Source organism: Podarcis gaigeae (assembly GCF_964106915.1).
Source record: "Podarcis gaigeae genome assembly, chromosome: 1".
NCBI lineage: Eukaryota > Metazoa > Chordata > Lepidosauria > Squamata > Lacertidae > Podarcis > Podarcis gaigeae.
This window is the reverse complement of record NC_139678.1, coordinates 109,359,824-109,383,457: the sequence shown is the minus strand read 5'-3', so window position 1 is coordinate 109,383,457 and position 23,634 is coordinate 109,359,824. Positions and strand designations below refer to the sequence as shown.

The window sequence follows — 23,634 nt, the reverse complement described above, 5'->3', positions numbered from 1 at the left end:
TGTGCATAGGATTGCAGACTTTGTCACTGAAAGCTCCTTAAAGTTCACAGGTAAGTCAAGGCAGGACATTGGCACTGATAAACAATTAGCCCTAAGACTATTGCTTAATTGTATTTTTAACAGGTATGTTCCTAGCAGAGATTATTGAAAAATACTTCGTGTCACCCACCTTGTTCCGAGTGATCCGACTTGCCAGGATAGGTCGCATCCTGCGTCTCATCAAGGGTGCTAAAGGGATCCGCACTCTGCTTTTTGCCTTGATGATGTCTCTCCCTGCCTTGTTCAACATCGGCCTCCTCCTTTTCCTGGTCATGTTCATCTACGCTATATTTGGAATGTCCAACTTTGCCTACGTGAAGAGAGAAGTGGGCATTGATGACATGTTCAACTTTGAAACTTTTGGCAACAGCATGATCTGCCTCTTCATGATCACCACCTCTGCTGGCTGGGATGGGTTGCTAGCTCCCATTCTCAACAGTGGGCCGCCAGACTGTGACCCTAAAAAAGACCACCCAGGAAGCTCAGTCAAAGGAGATTGTGGCAATCCTTCTGTTGGGATCTTCTTCTTTGTCAGCTATATCATCATATCATTTTTAGTTGTAGTAAACATGTACATCGCTGTCATTCTGGAGAACTTTGGTGTGGCGACCGAAGAAAGTGCGGAGCCTTTGAGCGAGGACGACTTTGAGATGTTCTATGAAGTCTGGGAAAAGTTTGACCCAGATGCAACCCAGTTTATGGAATTTGAAAAACTCTCAGAGTTTGCAGCTGCTCTGGAACCTCCTCTTCATTTACCAAAACCCAACAAGGTTCAGCTTATTGCGATGGATCTACCCATGGTAAGTGGTGACAGAATTCACTGCCTTGACATCTTGTTTGCTTTTACGAAGCGCGTCCTCGGGGAGAGTGGAGAGATGGATGCTCTCCGCATACAGATGGAGGACCGCTTTATGCAATCCAACCCTTCCAAGGCCTCCTACGAGCCCATCACAACTACATTGAAACGTAAACAAGAGGAGTTGTCCGCTGTCATCATTCAGCGGGCTTACAGGCGTTATCGCCTAAGACAGACAATACACCAAGCTTCCTTTGTATATAATAAAAATAAATTAGAAGGAGGAGCGGGCCAACGTCTCAAGGATGAAATTCTCATTGACAAGATCAATGAAAACTCTTACACAGAAAAAACAGACCTGACCATGTCCACCGCTCTTTGTCCACCATCCTACGACCGCGTAACCAAGCCCATTGAAGAAAAACACGAAAAAGAAGGTAAAGACGTACAGAAGAAAAAGTAAAGCGCCATTTTAAACAAAAATACAAAACCGATTGGGTGACAAATTGTTTACAGCCTGTGTGAGTAATGTAGTTGTGTCAACAGGACTCCTCTAGGCGGTATATGCCAAACAGACAGTTTTTACAAATATACTGTATTCTTTAAGGTCAGTGCCTATAACAAGACAGAAACCCCTCGTCGTCAAAATGTGACTATATATAAACTATGGGAAGCATGACAGGAGGTTCCTGTTTTCATTACCAGCTGACACTGCTGAAGAGGAGAGGAAAAAATGGCTAATCAGACTGTAGGGACCAGTAAAAGGGGTTGGGAGGGGGGGAACACTAATTTGTGTGTGTGTTACAACATAGAACACTTAGTACAGTCAGTAAGTATATCCATTTCAACTGCCACATTTGTCATCTTTTTACGAAATCTGTGTTGGTGGATTCCTTTCCTTCCTTCCTTCCTTCCTTCCTTCCTTCCTTCCTTTCTTTCTTTTTATTCACACATTGTGACTATTTTTGTAAATGGGGTTTATGCTGGGGAAAGGGGATAAGTACTACTTTGTCGGTATGAGGACCAGGCGTTCTATTATATGACTCTCTTATATGCACACCAAAATGATTTGCATGGGGGCATGCTGCACTTCTTATAGATCATGCATGGGGGGAAAACATTATGTCCACCAAGAGCAACGAGTTTCTAACAACTCTTGTTAAAACTGCGAGGGAATACTCCGTTCTGAGGTGCTTTAACAAACGTGTTCCATGTTGTGTTACATTCGGGCAAGTGTTTAAATGCCTCTAAAGTCCCCTCAAACTCTCCAGAGCAAAACAAGACAGATTATTTTTGCACCGGCAATTAAATCTCAGCTAGAGCTGGAGTCGGGAGTCGCTGTTTTTATGTCTGTGTCAATTATTTTTCCCTGTATGGTGTATTCGAGGCAATGTGCCCTTAAAAAAGAAAAGAAAAAAAGAAACAACTGAACTGACCAAAAACCCCTTTATGAATTTGTTCTGCTTCATCCTGCAGTATTGTTTAGCCATCTTCAGCTCTCAGCCAGGTTGCCAACGTACGTGTTCAATGAAGAGCCCTCTGTTTGTGTAAATAGTAATTTTACCTGTGGTGCATGTTTGAGCAAATGAATAACGACCTGAGCACATTTATTGCATCAAATATGTACCACAATAGGTTTAGTGTGCAAGCTTTCAACAGGTAAAAACAATGTATTCTGTACCATTATAGATAGTTTGGATCCTATCAGTGCATGTTTATATTGCCTATGCTGCTCTTCCTTCAAGTGTCCAGAATCTTAAATATGGGAAGCCATACGTCAGAGGTAAAGTGGAAAAAAAGTGTTCAACAAGACCTCATCCCCTCATATCATTAAGCAATATTTGCAGCTACTTGAGAGGTTTTTTCTTTCTGTTTGACATTTTTAAATTTGAAGTGAAAACCAATCTGATGTATAGCCAGACTGTACAGACATGTTGCAAACTGCTAAACCTGTTGAAAATAATGTGGTTAGAATTTTATAAGCAAATATAAATATTGTAAAAAAAAATCATGTTTGTTTTATTTTTGAGCATTATGTACATAAAAATGAGAAATGAATTTTATCTTGAGGTTGACGTTGCAGCCTTTTGGGTTACATTCTGTCCATAGCACTTTCTCACGGAAGAACTTCAGAAAATAAGAAACGAAGAAGAGACGGGTAATTGTAGCTTTCTGCTTTTTAAAATTGTATTTGCAAACATTTTCAAGGTGCAATAATTAAATTATTTGTGAAGGAAAGATTCACAGTTCGCTTGCTTCCAGCATTTCTTTGCACTTGGAAGAAGATGCAATGTTTTTATTTTAAATCTCTAGCAGTGCCTGCATCAGAAAATGTAGCCTTTTTCTTTCACAGAACCATGTTCTTTTCCTGTTTTTATTTACGCGGACTGTGTTTGTTCATTTGACTCATGCTTTAATAGAACTGTTACAAATATATCTTGGGTCCACAGTATTTTTTCACAGAAAAAAATAAATAGCAGAATTATATAACCAAACACATCAGGACATTTTATGTTTCTTACATGGGATATGTTAAATATAGATTATTTCTTTTAATAAACAATCAACTTATACTGTATTGGTGAACTGCATGCAGGAAATGCTACTAATATCCTAAATAATGCTATACATCATTACTAATGTGCAAAATAATAAAGATTAATTTTTTATTGTAATTTCCTTGGCTACTTTTCGTATCTAGGACAAAATGAATTGCAACCTCTGATTGTCAAGGAGCTGTCAGGCGAGCACAAGTCATCCACAGGGCAGGAAAGAACCTGAGACACGAAAGGCAATTAGCTTTTGTTCACAGAAAGTAACAACACAGCAGAGGTCCTTTAGCTCTAGTTGGAGATGTTGCTGAAACTGACCACTGGCCCTGCCTTTTCTCTCTAACCTCTCACTCAAGATCCCCACCCCGCAAGCAGACAAAAGCTGTATCAAGGGAGCGAGCTCGTCTTCTAGGCCTGTCTGGCCCATTGCTCAGCAATGTGCAGGACTCTCCTCGAGCAGGGGGTCGGGGGGGCAGGAGAACTGGGACTGTCCTGCTACTGGGTAGCATTGACAACCTCTGACTTCTCCCTCTGAGTCTGCACTGGCACTGTGACTCTCAGCCTCCAGCCCTGTCCTGGAAGAGTCTCTTTCTTCTGCCCCCCCCGCCCCCCCCCATTGCTCAAACCTCCTGCTTCTAGCGCCTCCCAGATTGTCCCTTCCCCAGACTGCTCCCCAGTGTCCCACCACCACAATCCAGGGTCTAAATCATCTTCTGTGTTAGCGTTGGCATATTTTGAAGAGCAAAAAAGAGGACACATTTGCCAACTGCTAACTACGGATTCCTTTGATAACTCTCGTTTTAAATACCCCTACTATGTGCAGGCTATAGAAACTGTGATATTTTGCTAGTAGCAATGTTCTTAACTTTCAACAACAAAATAATAGCAATACATATTGCTCCCTCACTTGCCACAGTATTTTGGCTCATGTTCACATCTTTGTGCACAGAACAATTTATTAAACTGTTTAACATGCATAGCTGTCAACTTTTCCCTTTTCTTGCGAGGAATCCTATTTGGAATAAGGGAATTTCCCTTTAAAAAAGGGAAACGTTGACAGCTATGTTAACATGTAAATATGGACTTTCCTTAAGAGCAGAGGGATGTTAACTCTTGCCCTCCCAGACTCCTTCTCCAGGCTCTTGTAGCTGAGCCAGCGTCCTTTTAGTTCGGCCACAAGAGAATGGATTTATACAGTATGTAGTTAGTTTAAGATGCTGCTCTGTTGTGATTCTCTGCTGCAGACTAGCTTAGCCAAGTGCCTCAGATTTGAGTCTAATACACTAGGGGAAAAAATCTTCAGTTACTGTAAACAAAAACAAACAAAAAACCCAGATACATATGGCAACCAGACCTGGAAAAGAGGATGTGTCCTGGAAAAAGAGGACATATGGCAACCCTCCCTGGGGGGCTCTTGGGCAGGCGTCACCCACCACTTTTCCTCAACAAGCCAATCCCGGACACTGATGCAAATAGGAACATAACTAAGTAGTGATTTCAAGCACACTTGCATGGAACAAAGTTCCATTGATATTAACAAGAGTTCATTCTGAGAAAATTGCCCATGGGAGACATGTTTGGGCTGAGTGCCAGGATTATGGCTCCTGCATCCAGTACCAGAGATTTTGTATTCAGTTTTCACAGTGCAGGATCAAGATTCTCACCCAGCTAATCAGGTGGTCAGCGATGTTTGCACTACTGCCAGCCAATCACTGATGGAGAAGGCTGTTTTTCAGCACCATCTGATGATCAACAAGTAATAATGATAATAATTTGTACACTTAGACAAATAAGTACATGTATTCCACCCTTTCGTTTCTAATTTTTTCAAACGCGTGCACGCCGCCTGTTATGTGAGCATCTCAATATCAACAAATCATACAAAATACATAAAATAGTATAGTACAGAATTTAAAAAAAATTAAAATAATTATAAACAACAGGCAACCATCAAGCGGTTTAAAAATTGTTAAAAGATCTGAAACAGCAAAAGACCAATGGCCACGATGTTGCCAGAATGCGTTCCTCAGCAGATAAAGATTCTCACCTCATGCTTTACATTCCCCCCGCCCCCCTCTCTCTCGAAAGCACTTCCCAGAACAAAGGGTGTGAAATCCAAGATTCTACCTTTATTTTTCTTACGAAAAGATTTATTAATATTGATGTGAAACTGGATCTTGTAACTTCTTATATTTTGCTTATTTGGATGGACTGCGGCTGTGAGGGGGAAAAGGAAGCAGAAAAAAGATAAAGTGGCCATGCTTGTACTCGGAGCATGATCATACTCATCTTGTTTAAAATGTTGTTTTGTTTTAGTTGTTTAAAGCACAACGTGTCTGCATGCAACTCAGTGGAGCAGTTTGTTGACCCCTCGAGTGCCAGATGTGTCTCAGGACGAGGTATGAGATGGAGAGAGATTTTCATTGGGGCCATTATGTAGAAGGATTCAATCCACCTCCCACGGCCTTTCAGCACTCATGATCATGACTGTGCCCTGCTGCAGTTGTGGGGGGCAGAAAGAGAGAGGGGGGAAATATGCATAAATATAAAAGCAATGCTATTTGGAAATGGAAGCGCTAAAGCAATAGTTGATTCCTGGAGAGGCGACTGAGGAAAGGAAATGGCTATAGCATGGGTAGGCAAACTAAGGCCCAGGGGCTGGATCCGGCCCAATCACCTTCTAATTCCAGCCTGCGGACGATCTGGGAATCAGCGTTGTTTTACATGAGTTGAATGTACCCTTTTATTTAAAATGCACCTCTGGGTTATTTGTGGGGCCTGCCTGGTGTTTTTGCATGAGTAGAATGTGTGCTTTTATTTTAAATGCATCTCTGGGTTATTTGTGGGGCATAGGAATTCGTGCCCCCCCAAATATAGTCTGGCCCCCCACAAGGTCTGAGAGACAGTGGACCGGCCCCCTGCTGAAAAAGTTTGCTGACCCCTGGGCTATACAAGCCATTACTGCCCAGAATAACAACTGAAATGTTTTGTTCATGCAGGTACCATGTATAAAGTGCATGAACAGAGCATGCCTATGCTGAGCACAATAAACATCCAGTATGGATGTTTGATTTCATGGGAGTTACTTAATATATTATATTATATTATAGAATATTGTAATAGACTGGTTGTATTGTCCATATGCTGTTGTCAAATGCACCTCCTAAACTCACCCATAACCATGGTTGGAATACAGAATTGTAGAATCAGAGAGTTTGAAGGAACCTTGAGGATCCAACCCCCTGCTATACAGGAATATACAGTTGTTCCTTATGGGGATTGAACCTGCAACCTTGGTGTCATCAGCACCACACCCCAATCAACTGAGCTACCAGAGGCAAGTACTGCTGTAGCTAGCCACTTAGCAAAGAAACATTATGTTGATATGCTTGAAACACTCGTTTTTTCAGTGTTCTAATAATATTCTCTCCCTTTTACAGAGCAGTGTAAGGATTGTGTGGGTGTTTGTGTATTTGTGCTTGGCTTGTGAGGTGAGGGGTGATCCATTCACTTGGCTTTCTACTGTGTGCATTATGTGCAATGGTCAGCACCGAGTGCCTGCCTGAAGTGTGCAAACAGGTTTTAAATATTAATATAATCTCCAGAGAAGCCGAGCTTCCAGAGCGATCCTAACCATGTCTACTCAGAAGAAATTCATGTTGAAGTCCATGGGGTTAGGATTCCAGCCACAGCCTGTGCCAATAAAAACAACAACAGAAAGACACCCAAGGTGAGCCTTTTGGTACGTCAAGGACGCACTGATTTATTGTGACAATCTCTTCAGATGTATACGGTGATCTGCAGTTGGCAGGCAGCTTTTGTGCAGTGGTGGACCTACGTTTTGGGATCCCTGAAGCTTGAACTGTCATGAGGGCCCCTTCGCCACTAGCAACAAGGTCTGGGTAACCACTGTTCTCTTCCTCCATGGGGTTGTTCCATGACTGATCCCTATACCTTTACAACATCTGTGCTACTGACTCTCAAATGTTGGGATTGTTGGAATATTTACAAAATCATCATGATCATCATCAGTTTGTGTCATGCGGCTCAAATTGGGTCTACTAGACCCAAAATTGTTAAGCAACGTGGACTAAAATCACTTCTGGGGCCCCTCTGGGATTAGGGCCCTCCTGAAGTTTAAGCTTAATTCGTTTCATACTAGATTCGCCCCTGGCTATGTGTGTGATTTGTGTGTGCAAACACATGCAACACAACACACGCACATATACAGTACATTTATCTACATACACGACCATAGAGGACGGGAAAGTTAAGCTACTAGAGTCAAATGGTCGTGATGTACATGGTGTTTCCATGCAAAGCTCAATTATTAACAATATAATCAGACAACTGATAACATCAGAACAGTAGCGCGCTGGTCTTCTGCAGCAAAAAAGAAGACGAGAGAGAGCACGTTTTTAAGGCGCCAGAAGACTCTTCGTTATTCACAAAAATGTTGATGGGTGATATAAGACAGTCTCGTTCTGCTATGATAACTACTGTATATAACTGTGTAACTATTGTTGGAGGAGAGGGGGTTGAACATTGCTGGCTGAAGCTGCTGGAAAGTTGCTACTTGAGCGCGCGAGCGCCCGCTTTTCGTTGCAGCAAAACGGTGGGACTTCTGACGACCCCTTTGCCGTCTCCGGCGCAAGCCAATAGAAACTCACTCCGGCGTCCGCTCCTCTCCATAAAAGCGAACCTCCAGCCAATCAAGTGCCAACACAAGATGTTGACGAGCGAACCTTCCCATCGCCGGCGGCGCTCAAGAGCTTCCCTTCTGATTCGCAGGGAGGAGGAGGAGGAGGAACGCGTAACACCGCATTTCCGGCTCCCGTTGGAATGGAGGAGAAATTCCTGCATGCGGGCTCAGAGCCCAGCGTGCGGGTCTGCAAAACTGGCGCCTGAGACGTGCGCTAAGACAGCCCAACCTGGACGGATACCCCCCCCCCCCCGCTCCTTCCCTCTAAAAGAGCTGCCAGTTACTCATGTCCTGATCAAAGTATCATGGGCAGCAGCACACAGAAAAAGAGAGGGGACGGTACTATATGAATGAGTACTATCACAAAAGCATTGCTTCTGCTACCCCAGGATTTGGTATTCTGTCCTCGTTTTGTTTGGAAAGAGGATCTGATGCTATTTAAAACAACAACAACCAGCAAATGAAAAGGAGCTTCATTTTCTCTTGTTTTGCTTGCCTTTGGTAATCCTCATAGAACTCTAGCCCAATGGTTGCCATTAATTTGATTTGAACTGATTTTATAATGAGTTGATTTTAGAATGCTGTATTATTTTACTGTTGTTAGACGCTCTGAGCACAGCTTCGGCTGGGGAGGGCGGGATATAAATAAAAATTATTATTATTATTGCCTTAAAAACAACCCATAGGTAGATCATGGGCGCGAGGAAGCAGCTTCCACCCCACCCTCCATGGACCACAAAGTTTGGCAGCTTTCGAGAGTGGTTTCCTGCATTTGTAGACCCAGATATACAAGACAAAGTGAAAGGCCGCTGTTTTTACGCGTCCTCGGTGAGAAGCTGGTATCCCCAGACCCCTTTTTGCCCCTTTCCAAAAACCCGGAACGCCTGAACAGCTTCACGCTCTGTCGGTGGAGCATGAGCCTCTTCATCTCAGGGTCGTGGGTTCGAGTGCGATGTTGGGCACCGATTCCTGCACTGCAGTGGGTCGGACCAGAAATGCCCCTCGGGGTCCCTTCCAACTCTGTAATTCTATGCGAGGCGTGTCTGTGTGTGTGTGTCAATCGAAGCACCTCCCCACCCCTGGACCCACTCCTTTCCCCCCAAGGTAACCCATGGGAGCCCTCTTCCTCCCCAGCCCCAGCCTGCGCATCCAGCGCTGCGTCCAGCTCCGAAGATGCGCCCTTCCGTCCACGGGAGCTCGCGCCATAATAAAAGCATCGCGCTTTTCAAGATGCTCCCGGAGCGAAGGCTAGGGAGGGATGGTTTGGGTTCTTTTTTTTTCCCCTTGCGGCAACGAATAAGTAGGGCGAGAAGGACCCGCCCGGCGAGGCCCAGCCTTCCCTTCCTCAGGCGCCTCCCCTGGACGCTGCTGCAGTCGCGTTAGCAACCAGGGCCGCTGCTTCCGGCAGCCATGGATCCTTCCTTGCTGCAGGTTTGTCAGAGGCGCTTCGGCTCGTCCCTTCCCTCCGATCCGCGAGCGAAATTTCCCGTTCTTTCCTCCCGCGCCCGCGCCCCTCTGCTCTCGGGAAACGCGCCCCTCTCGGCGGCGGCTTCTGCGCTCCTCCTTTTCTCCCCCCGACGTTTTGGAAAGCTCCTAGCTCTCGCGTAACAAAGCAAGCAAGGGGGGGGGGGGGAGGCAGCGAACCTTTCCACCTTCTCCCTCCTTCCCTCCTAGCTTTCTTTTTCCCTCCCTTTGGAAGTAAGACAAAATGAACCGAAACACCCATCACCACAGAATTGATGTTGTTGTTGTCTGGCTCTTCGTGACCCCATTGGACCAGAGCACGCCAGGCACTCCTGTCTTCCACTGCCTCCCGCAGTTTGATCAAACTCATGCTGGTAGCTTCGAGAACACTATCCAACCATCTCGTCCTCTGTCGTCCCCTTCTCCTTGTGGCCTCCATCTTTCCCAACATCAGGGTCTTTTCCAGGGAGTCTTCTCTTCTCATGAGGTGGCCAAAGTATTGGAGCCTCAGCTTCAGGATCTGTCCTTCCAGTGAGCACTCAGGGCTGATTTCCTTCAGAATGGAGAGGTTTGATCTTTTTGCAGTCCATGGGACTCTCTAGAGTCTCCTCCAGCACCATAATTCAAAAGTATCAATTCTTCGGCGATCAGCCTTCTTTATGGTCCAGCTCTCACTTCCATACATCACTACTGGGAAAACCATAGCTTTAACTATGCAGACCTTTGTTGGCAAGGTGATTTCTCTGCTTTTTAAGATGCTGTCTAGGTTTGTCATTGCTTTTCTCCCAAGAAGCAGGCGTCTTTTAACCACAGAATAGAATTATTGAAATGACCCCGACAGCCATCTAGTTCAGCCCCCTTTTCAATGCAGGAATCTTTTGCCCATCGTGGTACTTGAACCCTTGACTCTCAGATTAAGAGTCTGATGACCGGCTGAGCTACAGATGCCAGTGTTTCTGAGCTGAACATCGGGCATCTGAGCCTCCTTCACATGTCTACACGTGTTTTTAAACGTCAGCACACACGTATTTGGGAGGACTGCTGCATATTATACTTTCTGCAGGAAGCATGGAGAAGGGTGTTTGTGTGTCTTCTCCTGTGAATGTACAAAGTGCTCCTGCCACTGTGTTTAAACATTTGTGTGCCTCCGCACTTGGTAAGCATGAAGGGACAGTGTTTTTATTCCTGCATTGCAGGGGGTTGGACTAGATGACCCTCGGAGCCCCTTTCAACTCTACCATTCAATGTTTCTGTGAAGTAAACAAGCATGAGGGAGCAGCAGCAAACTTAGGCTCTTTTCCCATTACATAGATTACAAAGCAGCAAATTCTGAGTTTGTCACCATGTGCCATGTGCGTACTCAAAAGGCAGCTGCTGCCATTCCCATCTTCCCGATGAGTGTGTATATGTTACATATGTTTGCCAGTACCAACTTACCATATTGACACCCTGCAGTTTTAGGCACACACTTGAAACTTCTCAGGAACAGGATATGGCCCACTCTTTAAAGAGTTCTGCAGGACTGTACAAAGTCACGAGTGGAGGCGGCACAATGGGAACATCTGCAGAAAGAGAGGGTTGCATACTTACTTTTATCCCACCTTTTAGCAAAATAAAGCTCCCAGAGTAAGCTTGCAGATTGCACTAACTTCTCATTTCATCTCAACTGTATGGCGCTGGAAGTAGCTCTCCTAACTCAATGGTCTCAGTTTTATTAGTATTTACACCTGTGTGATTGTATCCATCCTTTCCTTGCAGACGCTCATTAATTACTATTGCCAAGAAGGCTACTTTCGTCACATTCAGACACTTGCCAGCGAAGGCCTCAAGTTGTTTGGCAATGACCCAATCTTCGTTTTTTACCGCATTTACGGCAGGCTGATGGAAGGTAAGGCTTTTGACTGAATATCGTTCGGAACGTTAAACCCCGCTGTTTTTGGCAGGTTTACTCAGAGCACGACAGAGTATGCTGGATACCACCCAATTCAAAGATATGCAGAGAGATGTTTTAGTTTTATCTGTAATTCTGTAATGGGCAGTGGGGACCTCCTGGCAGAGGCGGTGCCGCTGCTGAATGGGAAGACAAGTGGGCTGATACTATTCAAACACACTTGTAGAGCATTCCTTGCCTGCAGCAGCACCTCCACTGTTGGGAGGTCAGGTAAGCACCCTCCACCACACTGCAAGAATATTAGAGTACTTAATAACTGAGAAGTGCAGACTAGGGGGAACGGAAGCCCTGTATAGGGAAGCCTTTCAATGTGATGTTTTATTGTGTTTTTATATCTGTTGGAAGCCACCCAGAGTGGCTGGAGCAACCCAGTCAAATGGGCAGGGTACTAATAAGGAAATTATTATTTATAAGGAGGAGCATCTGCTTTGCTTGTAGAAGGTCTGAGGTTCAGTTCCCAGGCATCTAGCAGAGCTGGGAGTGCTGTCTGCCTGAAATCCTGGAGGACCCCTGGCATGTGAGCTAGATGGATCAGTGGTCTGGCTTTTGGTACAAGGCAGCTTCCTGTTTTCTTCTGCTTGATGAAGCACGTATTCCATGGCACCAGGAAATGAAACTTAACCTTCTTGAATTTGATTCCTTAGGGCACATTCAAGAGGCTCTTCTCGACCTCGAACCTCTTAAAAACAAGCAGGACGTGTCGCTTTGCACAATGATGGCAATGATCTATGCCCATAAAAAGAGACCAAATCCAGGTACAGTTTGAACTATCTCTACTACAAATAAAGCCAACAGTCCTGAATGGGGTAACTGTGCACCTGAAGGACCAGGTGCGCATCCTGGGAGTAATTTTGGACTCACAGCTGTCCATGGAGGTGCAGGTCAATTCTGTGTCCAGGGCAGCTGTTTACCAGCTCCATCTGCTACGCAGGCTGAGACCCTACCTGCCGGCAGACTGTTTCGCCAGAGTGGTGCATGCTCTGGTTATCTCCCGCTTGGACTACTGCAATGCGCTCTACGTGGGGCTACCTTTGAAGGTGACCCGGAAACTACAACTAATCCAGAATGCGGCAGCTAGACTGGTGACTGAGAGCGGCCTCCGAGAGCACATAACACTGGCCCTGAAAGACCTACGTTGGCTCCCAGTACGTTTCCGGGCACAATTCAAAGTGTTGGTGCTGACCTTTAAAGCCCTAAACAGCCTCGGCCCAGTATACCTGAAGGAGCGTCTCCACCCCCATTGTTCTGCCCAGACACTGAGGTCCAGTGCCGAGGGCCTTCTGGCGGTTCCCTCACGAGAAAAGCGAAGTTACAGGGAACCAGGCTGAGGGCCTTCTCGGTAGTGGCACCCGCCCTATGGAATGCCCTCCCATCAGATGTCAAAGAAGTAAACAACTATTGGACTTTTAGAAGACATCTGAAAGCAGCCCTGTTAGGGAACCTTTTAACATTTGATGAATCATTGTATTTTAATATTCTGCTGGAAGCTGCCCAGAGTGGCTGGGGAAACCCAGCCAGATGGCAGGGTATTAAAAGTATATTATTATTATTATTGTTGTTGTTGTTGTTGTTGTTGTTGTTGTTGTTGTTGTTGTTATTATCATGTGAGTTGTTAACATTTCATTTGCTGTCCTGTTTAATGTGAAAGCACGTGGGGCCTTCAATAAAATGTTGCGGCGTAATCTGACCTAACCGAAATGCACCTGCTCAGAGTGCCTCTTCCAGAAAGCCATTGCAAACCTCCCCCCCCCCTTCATTCCCTGCCTCCCCATTTAAAATTGCCTGAGGCTGCAATCCTGCACACGCATGCTTAGGGAAAAGTGCTGCTGATTTCAGGGGGATGTTCCTCTGGGAAAGGGCAACTGAATTTGAACCAGAAATACCTTAGCTAGAGGAATCATCCATTTCAAGTTTAACAGCAGGAGGATCCAAAGTGGCCTTCCTAATATTTTTACTGTTAAACCATGGCGGTAGGGAGTTTGCCCCTGTTGCATGACGTCTTGCCATATATCTGTAGCATGTACCGAAGACAGTAGGCCGAATCGGGCCCTTTCCACACACCCACTGTTATGCTTTAAATAACCACCGCTTTACTGATTTTAATCAGATCGAGAAGCCATTGTGGAGCTGGATGCCAAGCTGAAGGAGCAACGCAAAGTAGCAGGGCAGCAGGCGTTGTATTTTGCAGGCTTGTTCTTGTGGCATATTGGGCGCCACGAGAAAGCCCGCGAATACGTTGACAGAATGATCAAGATCTCGAATGGCAGCACAGAGGTAAGCCACTTCCCATAGTCACACTTGGTATCTCTGCTTGCTATAGAACGAGACTTGCTAACCCTCAGCTATGTTGAGTCATCCTGTAGATCATAGCCTGTTATTACTGCTTCATTTAACGCTCAAGGAATATTTTGGCGGAATCAGTACTGTTAAAAACTAGCCTGATGGTTTCTCTTTAGTTAGCTGTTAAGCGTGTCTGGTTCATTAGCCGAAATGAGTCACTAGCCAATAGCGTTGTTTGAGGCAGCTAAGCCATCTAATGGGTCTGAATCACAGATGTTCCCAATGCTTGGGGTTTTCTTTGAGCTGCTGACACAGAAACGCCATGTGCTGTGCATAAACGTGGGTGTTTTCCCGTCAAGTTTAAATTGCAAAAATCGTGAATTTTGTTTTGAATGCTTTCTCACCAGCCAGTTGCATACTAAAGGCATGAAACATTAGGAGAATGATTGGAGTCGAACAGATTATATGACGGCCTTAGACTCTGGAGTGTTTTAAGGCTTCTTGGCTCACAAATATTTTTCTCTAACCCTCTCTTCAACATTAGAACATCTCAGCCAAGGCAAGAGGCTTCATCCTTCACACGGTAGAAAGACGTTACCTTGGAACTGGCAGAAGCAGAGTTTTAAATGATTCTGCAGTTAGCGTTTTCCGTTTCTCTTAGTATGGATGTGAAGTAGCAGCATTGTAACAGAGGCTGTACTATGGCCACTCCAAAAGATGCAAATTTGAACATATAAGAGAGTTCCTTGTGTTTCCATTATTGGTGCTTCGCAGGGATCTTGGGTGTGCAGACATTTGGATTTTCAGGATCTTGGCTCGCCACATTTCCTGAGTTCCCCCTTTTAACATTTCATCTGGTGCAGTTCATATGGTATACCTAGTGTTTTGAACAGTACATTTGGAATTGCTGTTTTGGGTTTGGAAGGTTGTTGTCGATACTCTAGATGGCTTTCCCAGTCACGAGTCCCAGTTGGTAAAACAGAAAGGGATCTCTTTCACGCCAACTTTGTGAGGATGGATGTTCTAAAAACCATTTTTTCCTGAAAGCTTTCTTTAAGAATCCCGCATTTTAACATTTTTCTTTTCTTTGCAGGGATTGATTTTGAAAGGGTGGCTTGATGTCACCTCTGGAAAAGAAGCAAGTATTAAAAAAGCTGTGAAATATTTTGATGAAGGGCTGCAAAATGGAAACGATACCTTTGGCCTGATGGGTAAAGTAAGTCCGTTATTAAAATAGAAGCTTTTAATCCCTGCCTGTTAATATAACCAAGATTGTGGCGCGTGCCAATGGATCTCACACAGATTGCTTTACACCTAGTCTGGGTTGCTCAATGTGAGTATCGGAATAAATGGTCGGAGTTAGTCCCAGGCATGGGATGGGAACGCAGGTCTGAATATTTTAGGAAACTGCTCACTATCTCTTGTCATTTCATTATTTTGAATGGTACAGGTAATGTGGTGTTCTCTGCATTACATATAAGATCAGGGCCCATCCATGGTTGCATAGAATCAGTCCCCAACTGTTTTTTGGAAACTACAACTCCCATCATCCCTAGCTAGCAGGACTAGTGGTCAGGGATGATGGGGATTGTAGTCCCAAAAAATCTGGAGACCCACATTTGGGAAACATGTGTAAAGAGTTTCTGAAGTAGACTTTGATGTGTTTGAGACTAGAATAATGTTCCTTAGGGAGGGAGTGGTACGTTCCGTAAAAACATCTTTCCTTTCTGCTTGGAAATGTAGAGTATTAAGGGATTTCCTTCATGTTTCATTAGGCACAGTATTTTGAAATGCGCCAGAATTACTCAGGAGCTTTGGAGATGGTGAATCAAATAATAGCTCACGCGCCACAATTCCTTCCTTCTTTTATAAAGAAAATGAAGCTGCAGCTGGCTCTGCAAGAATGGGAACAGGCAACCGAGACTGCACAGAGGTGGGTTGCTATTGTTTTGGGAAGGAGGCAGGAGGGCTCCAGTATCCTGTCATAGGCCTGGTGCCCCCTTCCCAAAACCCCGGAAGCTTCTGCCCATCTTAGGAATGGAGGCACGATGCTCTCTTTCTCTGTCTCTCTCTCACACCCACACACCCACCCACCCACCAATCACCCTCACAAGCTGGTCCTCTGGCGCTGTTCCCCTACAAAAATTTCCACCACATGCCACTGGTGGCAAGCAGTGCCTTCTTACCTTCTCACTTACCGTATTTTTCGCTCTATTGGACACACCGGACCACAGGACGCACTTAGTTTTTAGAGGGGGAAATCAAGGGGGGGAAATGCGCGCAGCCTGTCCGCTTCTCCCAGAGCATCTCAGAGCTGTGGGGGGAGCCCGGTCCCCCCCCCACAGCGCTCGCTGCCCTTGCTTCCTCTTTAGCCTTGCTCAGCCTCCCACGGCTGGAGAGGTCAGTCCCTTCTCCCTCCTGGGGAAAAGCCCGCAAGAACCGCGCAAAGCTTGTCTGTTGCTCTTGGGGGCTTTTCCTGCCTGCCTTCCCCCTGCATCCGCTCCATAGGACGCACAGACTTTCCCCCTTAGTTTTTAAGACGGAAAAAGTGCGTCCTATGGAGGGGAAAATATGGTACCTTCTCTGCTTCTGCAGTGGATTGTTGAAGGTCTTGGAAGGTGGGGTTCAATTATAGTATGAGTTTTTTCTTGAGAGCAGAATGGATTGGTGAGGCCTCTTGGACACTTAAGTGTTCTCTGTTTCATTGAACGCTGATAACTTGCCCAGGGAACTCCTTGTTCATATGGGCGTTGGCCCTCTGTTACGTGAAAACATATAATCAGTCGTGTTGTAAAGATACAGCTCCTGTCTCATTTTGTTCTAGGTTGTTGCAGAAAGATGCTCTTAATTTGGACGCTTTAAAAATGGAGGCCATTCATTATTTGTGTAGGGAAGGAAATATACCTGAGGTCAGTACGTAATTTAACATCCAGGTTTGCTTTAAGTTACTAATTATTTAAATATACATATCCTGAACAAATGAAGAGCACGGTTTGTCATTGTTGGCATTTCTTCGCTGTCAAATAGTATCCGTTAATTGGGAAAATAATAGCTACTAACAGTGCAATTCTATACATGTCTACTCAGATGTAGAACTCTGTTGGGATGCATCTTTAAAATCTTATATTCCAAACACAGGAAATTTCCGAAATATGTGGTAACTTTAACTATATTTTAAAGGCTGTAGTAAACTTTCTATTAATTAACACCGTGGCCCTTGGTAAGTACATTATAAGAACATGCTTTTGAATTAAAAACAAATCAAGCTTTTGTGGTACGTACAACTATCTTGAGCATAAGGAACCAAGTAAACTTATTAGGTTGGGGATGCTGTGGCCATCCAAATGTTGCTTGACTCCAACTCCCATCATGCCTGACCATTGGCCACGCTGGCTAGGAATGATGGGAGTAGGAGTCCCAACACCATCTGAAGGGATACAGGTTCCCCATCCTTGTTTTTACCATACCACAAACTGAAGCTTAGGGAAGTTTCAGAAATGAATGTGATTTTTCTGTGTGGCAAAAGAGGGAATAAGGGTGCTATGCCTCAAGAACCACATGCTGAAAATCCTTTGGAGACTAGTTGGATGGTTCATGGCTCTTTGGTCTATGAGGAGGCATTTTCCCCACTCCCAGTTTGCATTTTTTGGCTTTATTTTCCGGGGTGGAATGAAACCAAAGAGAAAGAGGTCTATAATAGTATATTCAGTGTAGTCTTGGAAAGGTCAGATTCTAAAACCACACGAGGAACGCTTAAAAGACGACTCCCATTCTAGAAAAGTCAATGGAGATTGTAGCAATAATGCATTTTGACTGTTGAGTCTGGCTTTTTATAGCTTCAAGACAGTAAACAGTTTGTTTGTTTTTTGCAAACGAGAGATGGATAATTGCTTTAAAAAAAAATTAAATGTACTTTGCTTAACTTGAGGAAAATATATATCTTTAAAAATCTGTTTGCAGGGCAGCTTTTCCAGTACATTATTCTCTGGAAAGTTGTAGCCATGTATTAGTTGTATGTGGTTGCTTCAGAGAAGGATTCCTTTTGATTGTGGTAATTGGAATGCAGCCATCCAAAGCTTAGCCTATGCTGCCCAATTAAGACATGTTTACTAGACTGGACACAAAATATTCTTTTCTCCTGATGGTAAACATTTGATTTCACAAAGGACTTCTGCAAGGCTCTAGTCTAAACTCACGTATAAAGTACAGTGGTACCTTGGGTTAAGAACTCAATTCGTTCTGGAGGTGCGTTCTTAACCTGAAACTGTTCTTAACCTGAGGTACCACTTTAGCTGATGGGGCCTCCTGCTGCTGCTGCGCCACCACGGTGCGATTTCTGTTCTCATCCTGAAGCAAAGTGCTTAACCCGAGGTATTATCTGGGTTAGCGGAGTCTGTAACCTGAAGCGTCTGTAACCCGAGGGACCACCGTACCGTGAAAGATGGAGTGTGTGTGCCTCATTTAGCTCTTAGGCATTTATTTAAGGGTATGTTTTCTTCTCTTGCCATTAAGTGGAATGCCATTAAGTATGCATTTGTATATTACAGTACTCAGGTTAGCATACATTGCACTGCTGCAATGCTTTCGGAGTGGGTTTGTGTAAAATGTGTCTGTTGGCATGAGAACACATTGCAGCTCCATATAAAATAATTTTATGGGGCTCAGCTGTTCAAACCCACATATTTCCCTCCTCATTTTATCCTAATACCAAGACCGGTGTTCATTTGCCCTTCCTCAGACTTCCTCAAAGTTGGAAGATTTGATTAGTGCGTTGGATAAGTTGGAACCACATAACCCCCAGCTCTTCTGCAAAACGGCGTTGGTGTTCAGCAGAACCGTAAGTGGGCATTTATTTTGAAAAGTCCCATCGAAGACATTGATTGTGATCCTTCCGCTGTGAGCTGGTAATTTTCCCTTCATTAAAATGGGAAGCCCCTGTATATGTTGGGTTTGGATCGGTACCTATCAGGCCTAAATAATCCTGTACACTGATGTGTCTGAATCTTTTTAGTAGGCTCTTGGCTTGTTTAGCTGTGCACCAAAGTGCTCTAAGAGATGCACAGCTGTTTCTGTTTCAGAATGGAAGGTTAAGCGTTCACTCGGAATCTTTCTTTATAGTATGAAGTGCATTTTGATTGTGATGGGAAATGAGCATTGGTTAATCTGTTGGTTGTTCTCCCCACTCCAAAGGCCCCTTGTTTGTTGTGGTGGCTTCCCCCCCGCCCCCACCGTCCGCCGCAAGGACTTTGTCTGTGGCGGCTGTCTTCTTGTGACAAATGGATTGCTTGACTCATTCACCCTGAGCAAAAAATAAATAAAATTGAGCCGAGTGGTGGCATATAAGTGGAGGTTGTGCTCATGGCAAATTCACGAGCTGATGTGTTTTGCCCTGAGCTGGGAGCTGTCAGGGGTTAGAGAGGGAGGAAAGTAGCTGCCATAAGTTGTGTAATCATGGGCATTTCTGAATTCAGTGGTGCACTGCAGCATGAGCAGAGCAGAGGAACTGGGTTTTTACTCTGTGCATTCAATTGCAGTTAGTAATGCAAGGGGACATTCTTCAGGTGATTATGTAAGTTGTGATCATACCGGTGTTTCATGCCACCCAAACAAACCGTTGCCCTTTCATACAAATGTTTGCAAATTTTTATTTTGACATTTAGCAACTGTTTCTAAAGCTTTAAAAAAAGAAAATAGTGAAGTGGAGGATTTTAAATCTGCTAAAGTGTTCATGCTGGAAACTGTTCTTGATTCTAGTGTGGCCGCAACCCACTGATCCTTCAGCAGACTCAGACTTTGGTGGAACGAGCTTTCAGCTTAGACCCCCACAATGCAGATATCGCTACAGAACTTGGCTACCAGATGATTTTGCAGGGGAAAATGAAGGAGGCCTTAAAATGGTACAAGACTGCCATGGCTCTCGACGAAACAAGCGTTCCCGCATTAACTGGTATGGCTTAAAAACAGACTAGAGTTTTCAAGAGTATGCAAAGCTGATTCCTCTCCCCCCCCCCAAAATAATAATAATAATAATAATAATTTTATCACTGCAAGTAATCTGGGTGATTGACTTTTTTAGTGTGATTTGCATTCTCATCAGCTTATTGCCTCTCCTCCTTGTCTTTGAGCCTCTCTTATGTTCCTATAGACTTGGTTTAATGAAAAAGGAATTCTAAACACCGAAGGCTCTATGCAGAGCAGAGCTGAAATGGGGTGACTTTGCATTACAGGAATTATCCGGAGCCAGCTAATGGAAGGGAAACTAGACGATGTAGAGCAGCAGTTGGAGTTCCTGAACGAAATCCAACAGTCTATCGGGAAATCAGCAGTAAGAGAACGATCCTTTCCAAAAGTGCTTTGATTCTAACCTCACTGAGGAGGCTAGAATATTTATGTGGGCAGATAATTCTTGATAGAGGGCTCCGGTCTTCCTTTTCTGCTCCTTGCAACATCCAGTTCTTGGGTTTCAAAGCAGGGAATCCATATGTGTGCAGACGAGGTGATACATTTTTGAAGTATTTTTACTCCCAGAGTGGCTAACAAAGATCCGTAATAAGACAGTCCCTGCCCTCAGGTTTACAATGTAGAAAACGTGAATGACACAAAAGGGGTGGGATGAGCACACTCTGGCACTATTTCTTAGTTACAGAGCTCTTAGATGGAGAGTTAAAAGAGAGGAGCCAACATTGCTTCAGTTACCCTGCTTCCCATCTCTCTCAGCTGCAGCCTGATTGAATGGCTACTGCTAGGTGACATTTGAGAAAGGAAGGAGCCTGATAGAACTGGCAGTTTCCCTCAAACTCTGTGCAAAAGTAATTTCTAACCTGTTTCCCCTTCATGTTGCTTTGACCTCTGTTGTTTACCCAAACAGATGATGATGATGATAATAAAAAATTATAATACACATTTTTATTGTTTTTTACGCAAATACAATAACCATTAAACACTTATCCTGCAGTAAATTGAATGGTGTTTGTTTTCTCCATTATATCCGCAATGAAAGGCCAAACCCTTTCTCCAAATCCTGCCTTTGCCCTGCTATCTTTGGACATAGACTTAAGCTCCACCCTGCACCACAGAGAACTAGTAGGCTTCTTACTGACTGCAGCACGATGAGCGATAGCTCAGCAATGGAAGAACCAGACTGAAATACCCCTGAGCCTACGGGAAAATCATATCTGGGATATAATACTTTCTTTCTTTTTTAATATCCTTGATACCAAAGCCTTCGTGCAACTTACATAATGGCTGCATTGAGGGAAGGAAAAGATAAATGGAAGACCACTCCCTTCCAAAAACAAAGGATGTCTTCCCGACTGTCACGGATTTGGGGAGGCAATCAGTTACATACTGGCAAGTTCAAATTGCTTTTGTGCAACAAACTCCCCTGCCCCAGACCTGGTGACAGTTGACACCTCCTCCTCCTCGCAAATGAATCTTAATGAATGCTCAGTAAATAGCCAATGTCATCTAGCCTCCCTGCAAACTGTACTAAGAAATCAGCTCAAGAAACAGGTCGTTTGGAAGTGACCAGAGACAGTGCTCATAGAGCACAATCTGCTAACCTGCTGTCTTAATTTAGAGGTCTTAATTTATCGGGGGGGGGGATGATACAATTAGTTGCTAAGCAACACAGGCAGTTTCTGGAACAAAACTACAAGCCTGTTAATTCACAAGAGTTCACTGAGTGAAGAATGTCCAGTGGATTTTTATTATTATTAAGAACTAGATACGTGCCAGGAAATGTGCTGCAAATCAGGGCATCTGGGTGCCAGAGGGCAGTTTCTAGTTACCAGTGTTGACCAGTGCTAGGTGAATCATGACAGATTTAATTATAGATTTTCCCATGTAATTTTCTATTTGTTTTGTAGGAATTATCTTACTTGCGTGCAGTGTTGGCTATGAAGAAAAACAAAAGACAAGAGGAAGTTATTACTTTATTGAATGATGTGCTTGATACTCATTTTTCCTCATTGCAAGGCTTACCTCTTGGTGTAGAATATTTCGAAAAATTAAACCCTGACTTTTTGATAGAGATTATTAAGGAGTATCTTAGCTTTTGCCCAACACAGGTAAGTAGCTAGGATTTTTGTCATCCTAAAACAACAACCATTTATTATTATACTTTGTGCTCAAAAGAAGGTTTCAGGTTGAAGCAAAGACAATTAGGACGAATCGCCAAGATTCTGAGCAGTGTCCATTATAAGGACTGAGTAATAGTTAATAGCAGAGTAACTGCTAAAGTATTTTTGTTTTCCTTGTAAATAGGTCCAGAACATTGTCATGACAGAAATTAGGTGCGCTACATTGTGTCATTTATGGATGTGGCGAATATGTGAAAGATTCCTGTTGATCCTGGTCATCTGCTTAAAGAGCTGATTGTTTTGTTTTTAAATCTGGGATGGGGAAACATATAATAATAATAAAAATAGTAATAATGTTATTATTTATACCCCTCCCATCAGAACGGGTCGCCCCAGCCACTCTGGATGCTTCCATTACATATAAAAACATAATTAAGCATCAAACGTTAAAAACCTCTCAATACTGGGCTGCCATCAGATGTCTTCTAAAAGTCAAATAGTTGTTTATTTCTTTGACATCTGATGGGAAGGCATTCCACAGGGCGGGCGTTACTACTGAGAAGGCCCTTTACCTGGGCGCATTTAACTTCATTCTCGCTTTGAGGGAACTGCCAGAAGGCCCTCGGAGCTGGACCTCGGTCTCTGAGCTAAACGACAGGAATGGAGACACTCCTTTAGGTAGCCCTACAGATGTTTGTTGGGCCCCACTCCCATCACCCAGGACCACTGACCGTGCTGGCTGAGGTTGGTGGAAGTCAGAATCCAATAACATCTGGAAGGACACAGGCTTGCCACATGTTTTAAGGACTCTTCTTGAGCTTGAGTGAGGGCAGCAAAGTAGGTTTGGGGCTTTGCTGTGAGAAGACTTTGAAATATTAGTAGAATCCTACCCCTAACTGTAGCTGTACTAGTTGGGTTTCTCCCTCCCTCCCCCTTCAAGTTTTTTCTTCCTGGAAGAGAAAACTGAAGATTTGTTCCAGTAGGAGTTTATGTCCATGTTCAGAACCAACTCTCATTAAGCCTTTCTGCCCTCTTGTTGGCCTGCAAGAGCTTGCAGGCCCTCCCTCTGAGTCAGGCCAGCATGCCAAAGGCAGAGTGCTGTGTGGATTCATAGAGCTGCCTCAGCACACAGCCTGTGTGGCTGTAAGTCAGCATTGCCTCAGAAAGCACAGGTGCTTCGTTCTGGAGAAGATCTAGAAAACTGCCTGTTGAAAATACACTCCGAATTTTTATCTCAGCTCAGATAAACATTTCATTGGGATTTTTTTTTCCTCTTTAAAGAAAAAAACCCTTCCGCTTTCTCGATGTAATCTATCAAAGTACTGTTTGTTTATCTCAAGCCTGCAGCTCGAGGACAACCTCCTTCCCCGCTTCTCAAGCCTTGTGCATCCGTCCTTGAAACTGTGGTTAAAACTGTTCCTGGTCTCCTGCAAGCCGCCTATTTAGTCGCAAAGGTGAAGTATTTGGCAGGTAAATCTCTCAAGTTTGAACCAATGCAAATATTACGTCAGTAGCTGTCAGGGAACTGCCATCGGAGCTAGAGGCGGAGGGAAGGCTCCAGAGGGATGCCGGAGAGGGTCCCAGTAGGGAGAGAGGCAGCCCATCTGCTGGGGAAGGAAATCAGCGTAACACCAGTGGAGAAGGGGGGCAGATGGGGGAATCGGAGAGGAGGCTCCAGGACTCTTCACCGGAGACCAGCGGGGAGAGCACGGGTCCTCCGCAGCCCACACCCTCCCTGCGCAGAAGACTTCCGCGCAGGGAGAGTAGGA

At 44.4% G+C, this 23,634-nt stretch overlaps 2 protein-coding genes across 9 annotated transcripts in view; both read left to right on the top strand.

The window, feature by feature from the left end:
• LOC310827295 (sodium channel protein type 1 subunit alpha) overlaps positions 1 to 3,330 on the top strand; it is a 103,082-nt gene extending 99,752 nt beyond the window's left edge. For all 4 annotated transcript variants that reach the window (XM_083703103.1, XM_083703101.1, XM_083703102.1 and 1 more), the window contains exon 27: positions 124 to 3,330. In XM_083703103.1, coding sequence (XP_083559229.1) covers positions 124 to 1,298 — 1,175 coding nt within the window. In that variant the 3' untranslated portion in view covers positions 1,299 to 3,330. The remainder of the gene's footprint in view (positions 1 to 123) is intronic.
• Positions 3,331 to 8,776: 5,446 nt separating this feature from the next.
• Positions 8,777 to 23,634, top strand: part of TTC21B (tetratricopeptide repeat domain 21B) — a 30,422-nt gene continuing 15,564 nt past the window's right edge. For 3 of the 5 annotated variants that reach the window (XM_083704034.1, XM_083704033.1, XM_083704032.1), the window contains exons 1-12: positions 8,777 to 8,917; positions 11,312 to 11,441; positions 12,149 to 12,259; positions 13,612 to 13,778; positions 14,878 to 15,000; positions 15,560 to 15,717; positions 16,609 to 16,693; positions 18,523 to 18,621; positions 19,539 to 19,731; positions 20,012 to 20,109; positions 21,653 to 21,853; positions 23,206 to 23,335. In XM_083704034.1, the coding sequence (XP_083560160.1) occupies positions 8,783 to 8,917; positions 11,312 to 11,441; positions 12,149 to 12,259; positions 13,612 to 13,778; positions 14,878 to 15,000; positions 15,560 to 15,717; positions 16,609 to 16,693; positions 18,523 to 18,621; positions 19,539 to 19,731; positions 20,012 to 20,109; positions 21,653 to 21,853; positions 23,206 to 23,335 (1,630 nt within the window). In that variant the 5' untranslated portion in view covers positions 8,777 to 8,782. Of the gene's footprint in view, positions 8,918 to 9,021; positions 9,521 to 11,311; positions 11,442 to 12,148; positions 12,260 to 13,611; positions 13,779 to 14,877; positions 15,001 to 15,559; positions 15,718 to 16,608; positions 16,694 to 18,522; positions 18,622 to 19,538; positions 19,732 to 20,011; positions 20,110 to 21,652; positions 21,854 to 23,205; positions 23,336 to 23,634 lie in introns of those variants that run through there. The other 2 variants (XM_083704036.1, XM_083704035.1) reach the window with 2 other exon arrangements.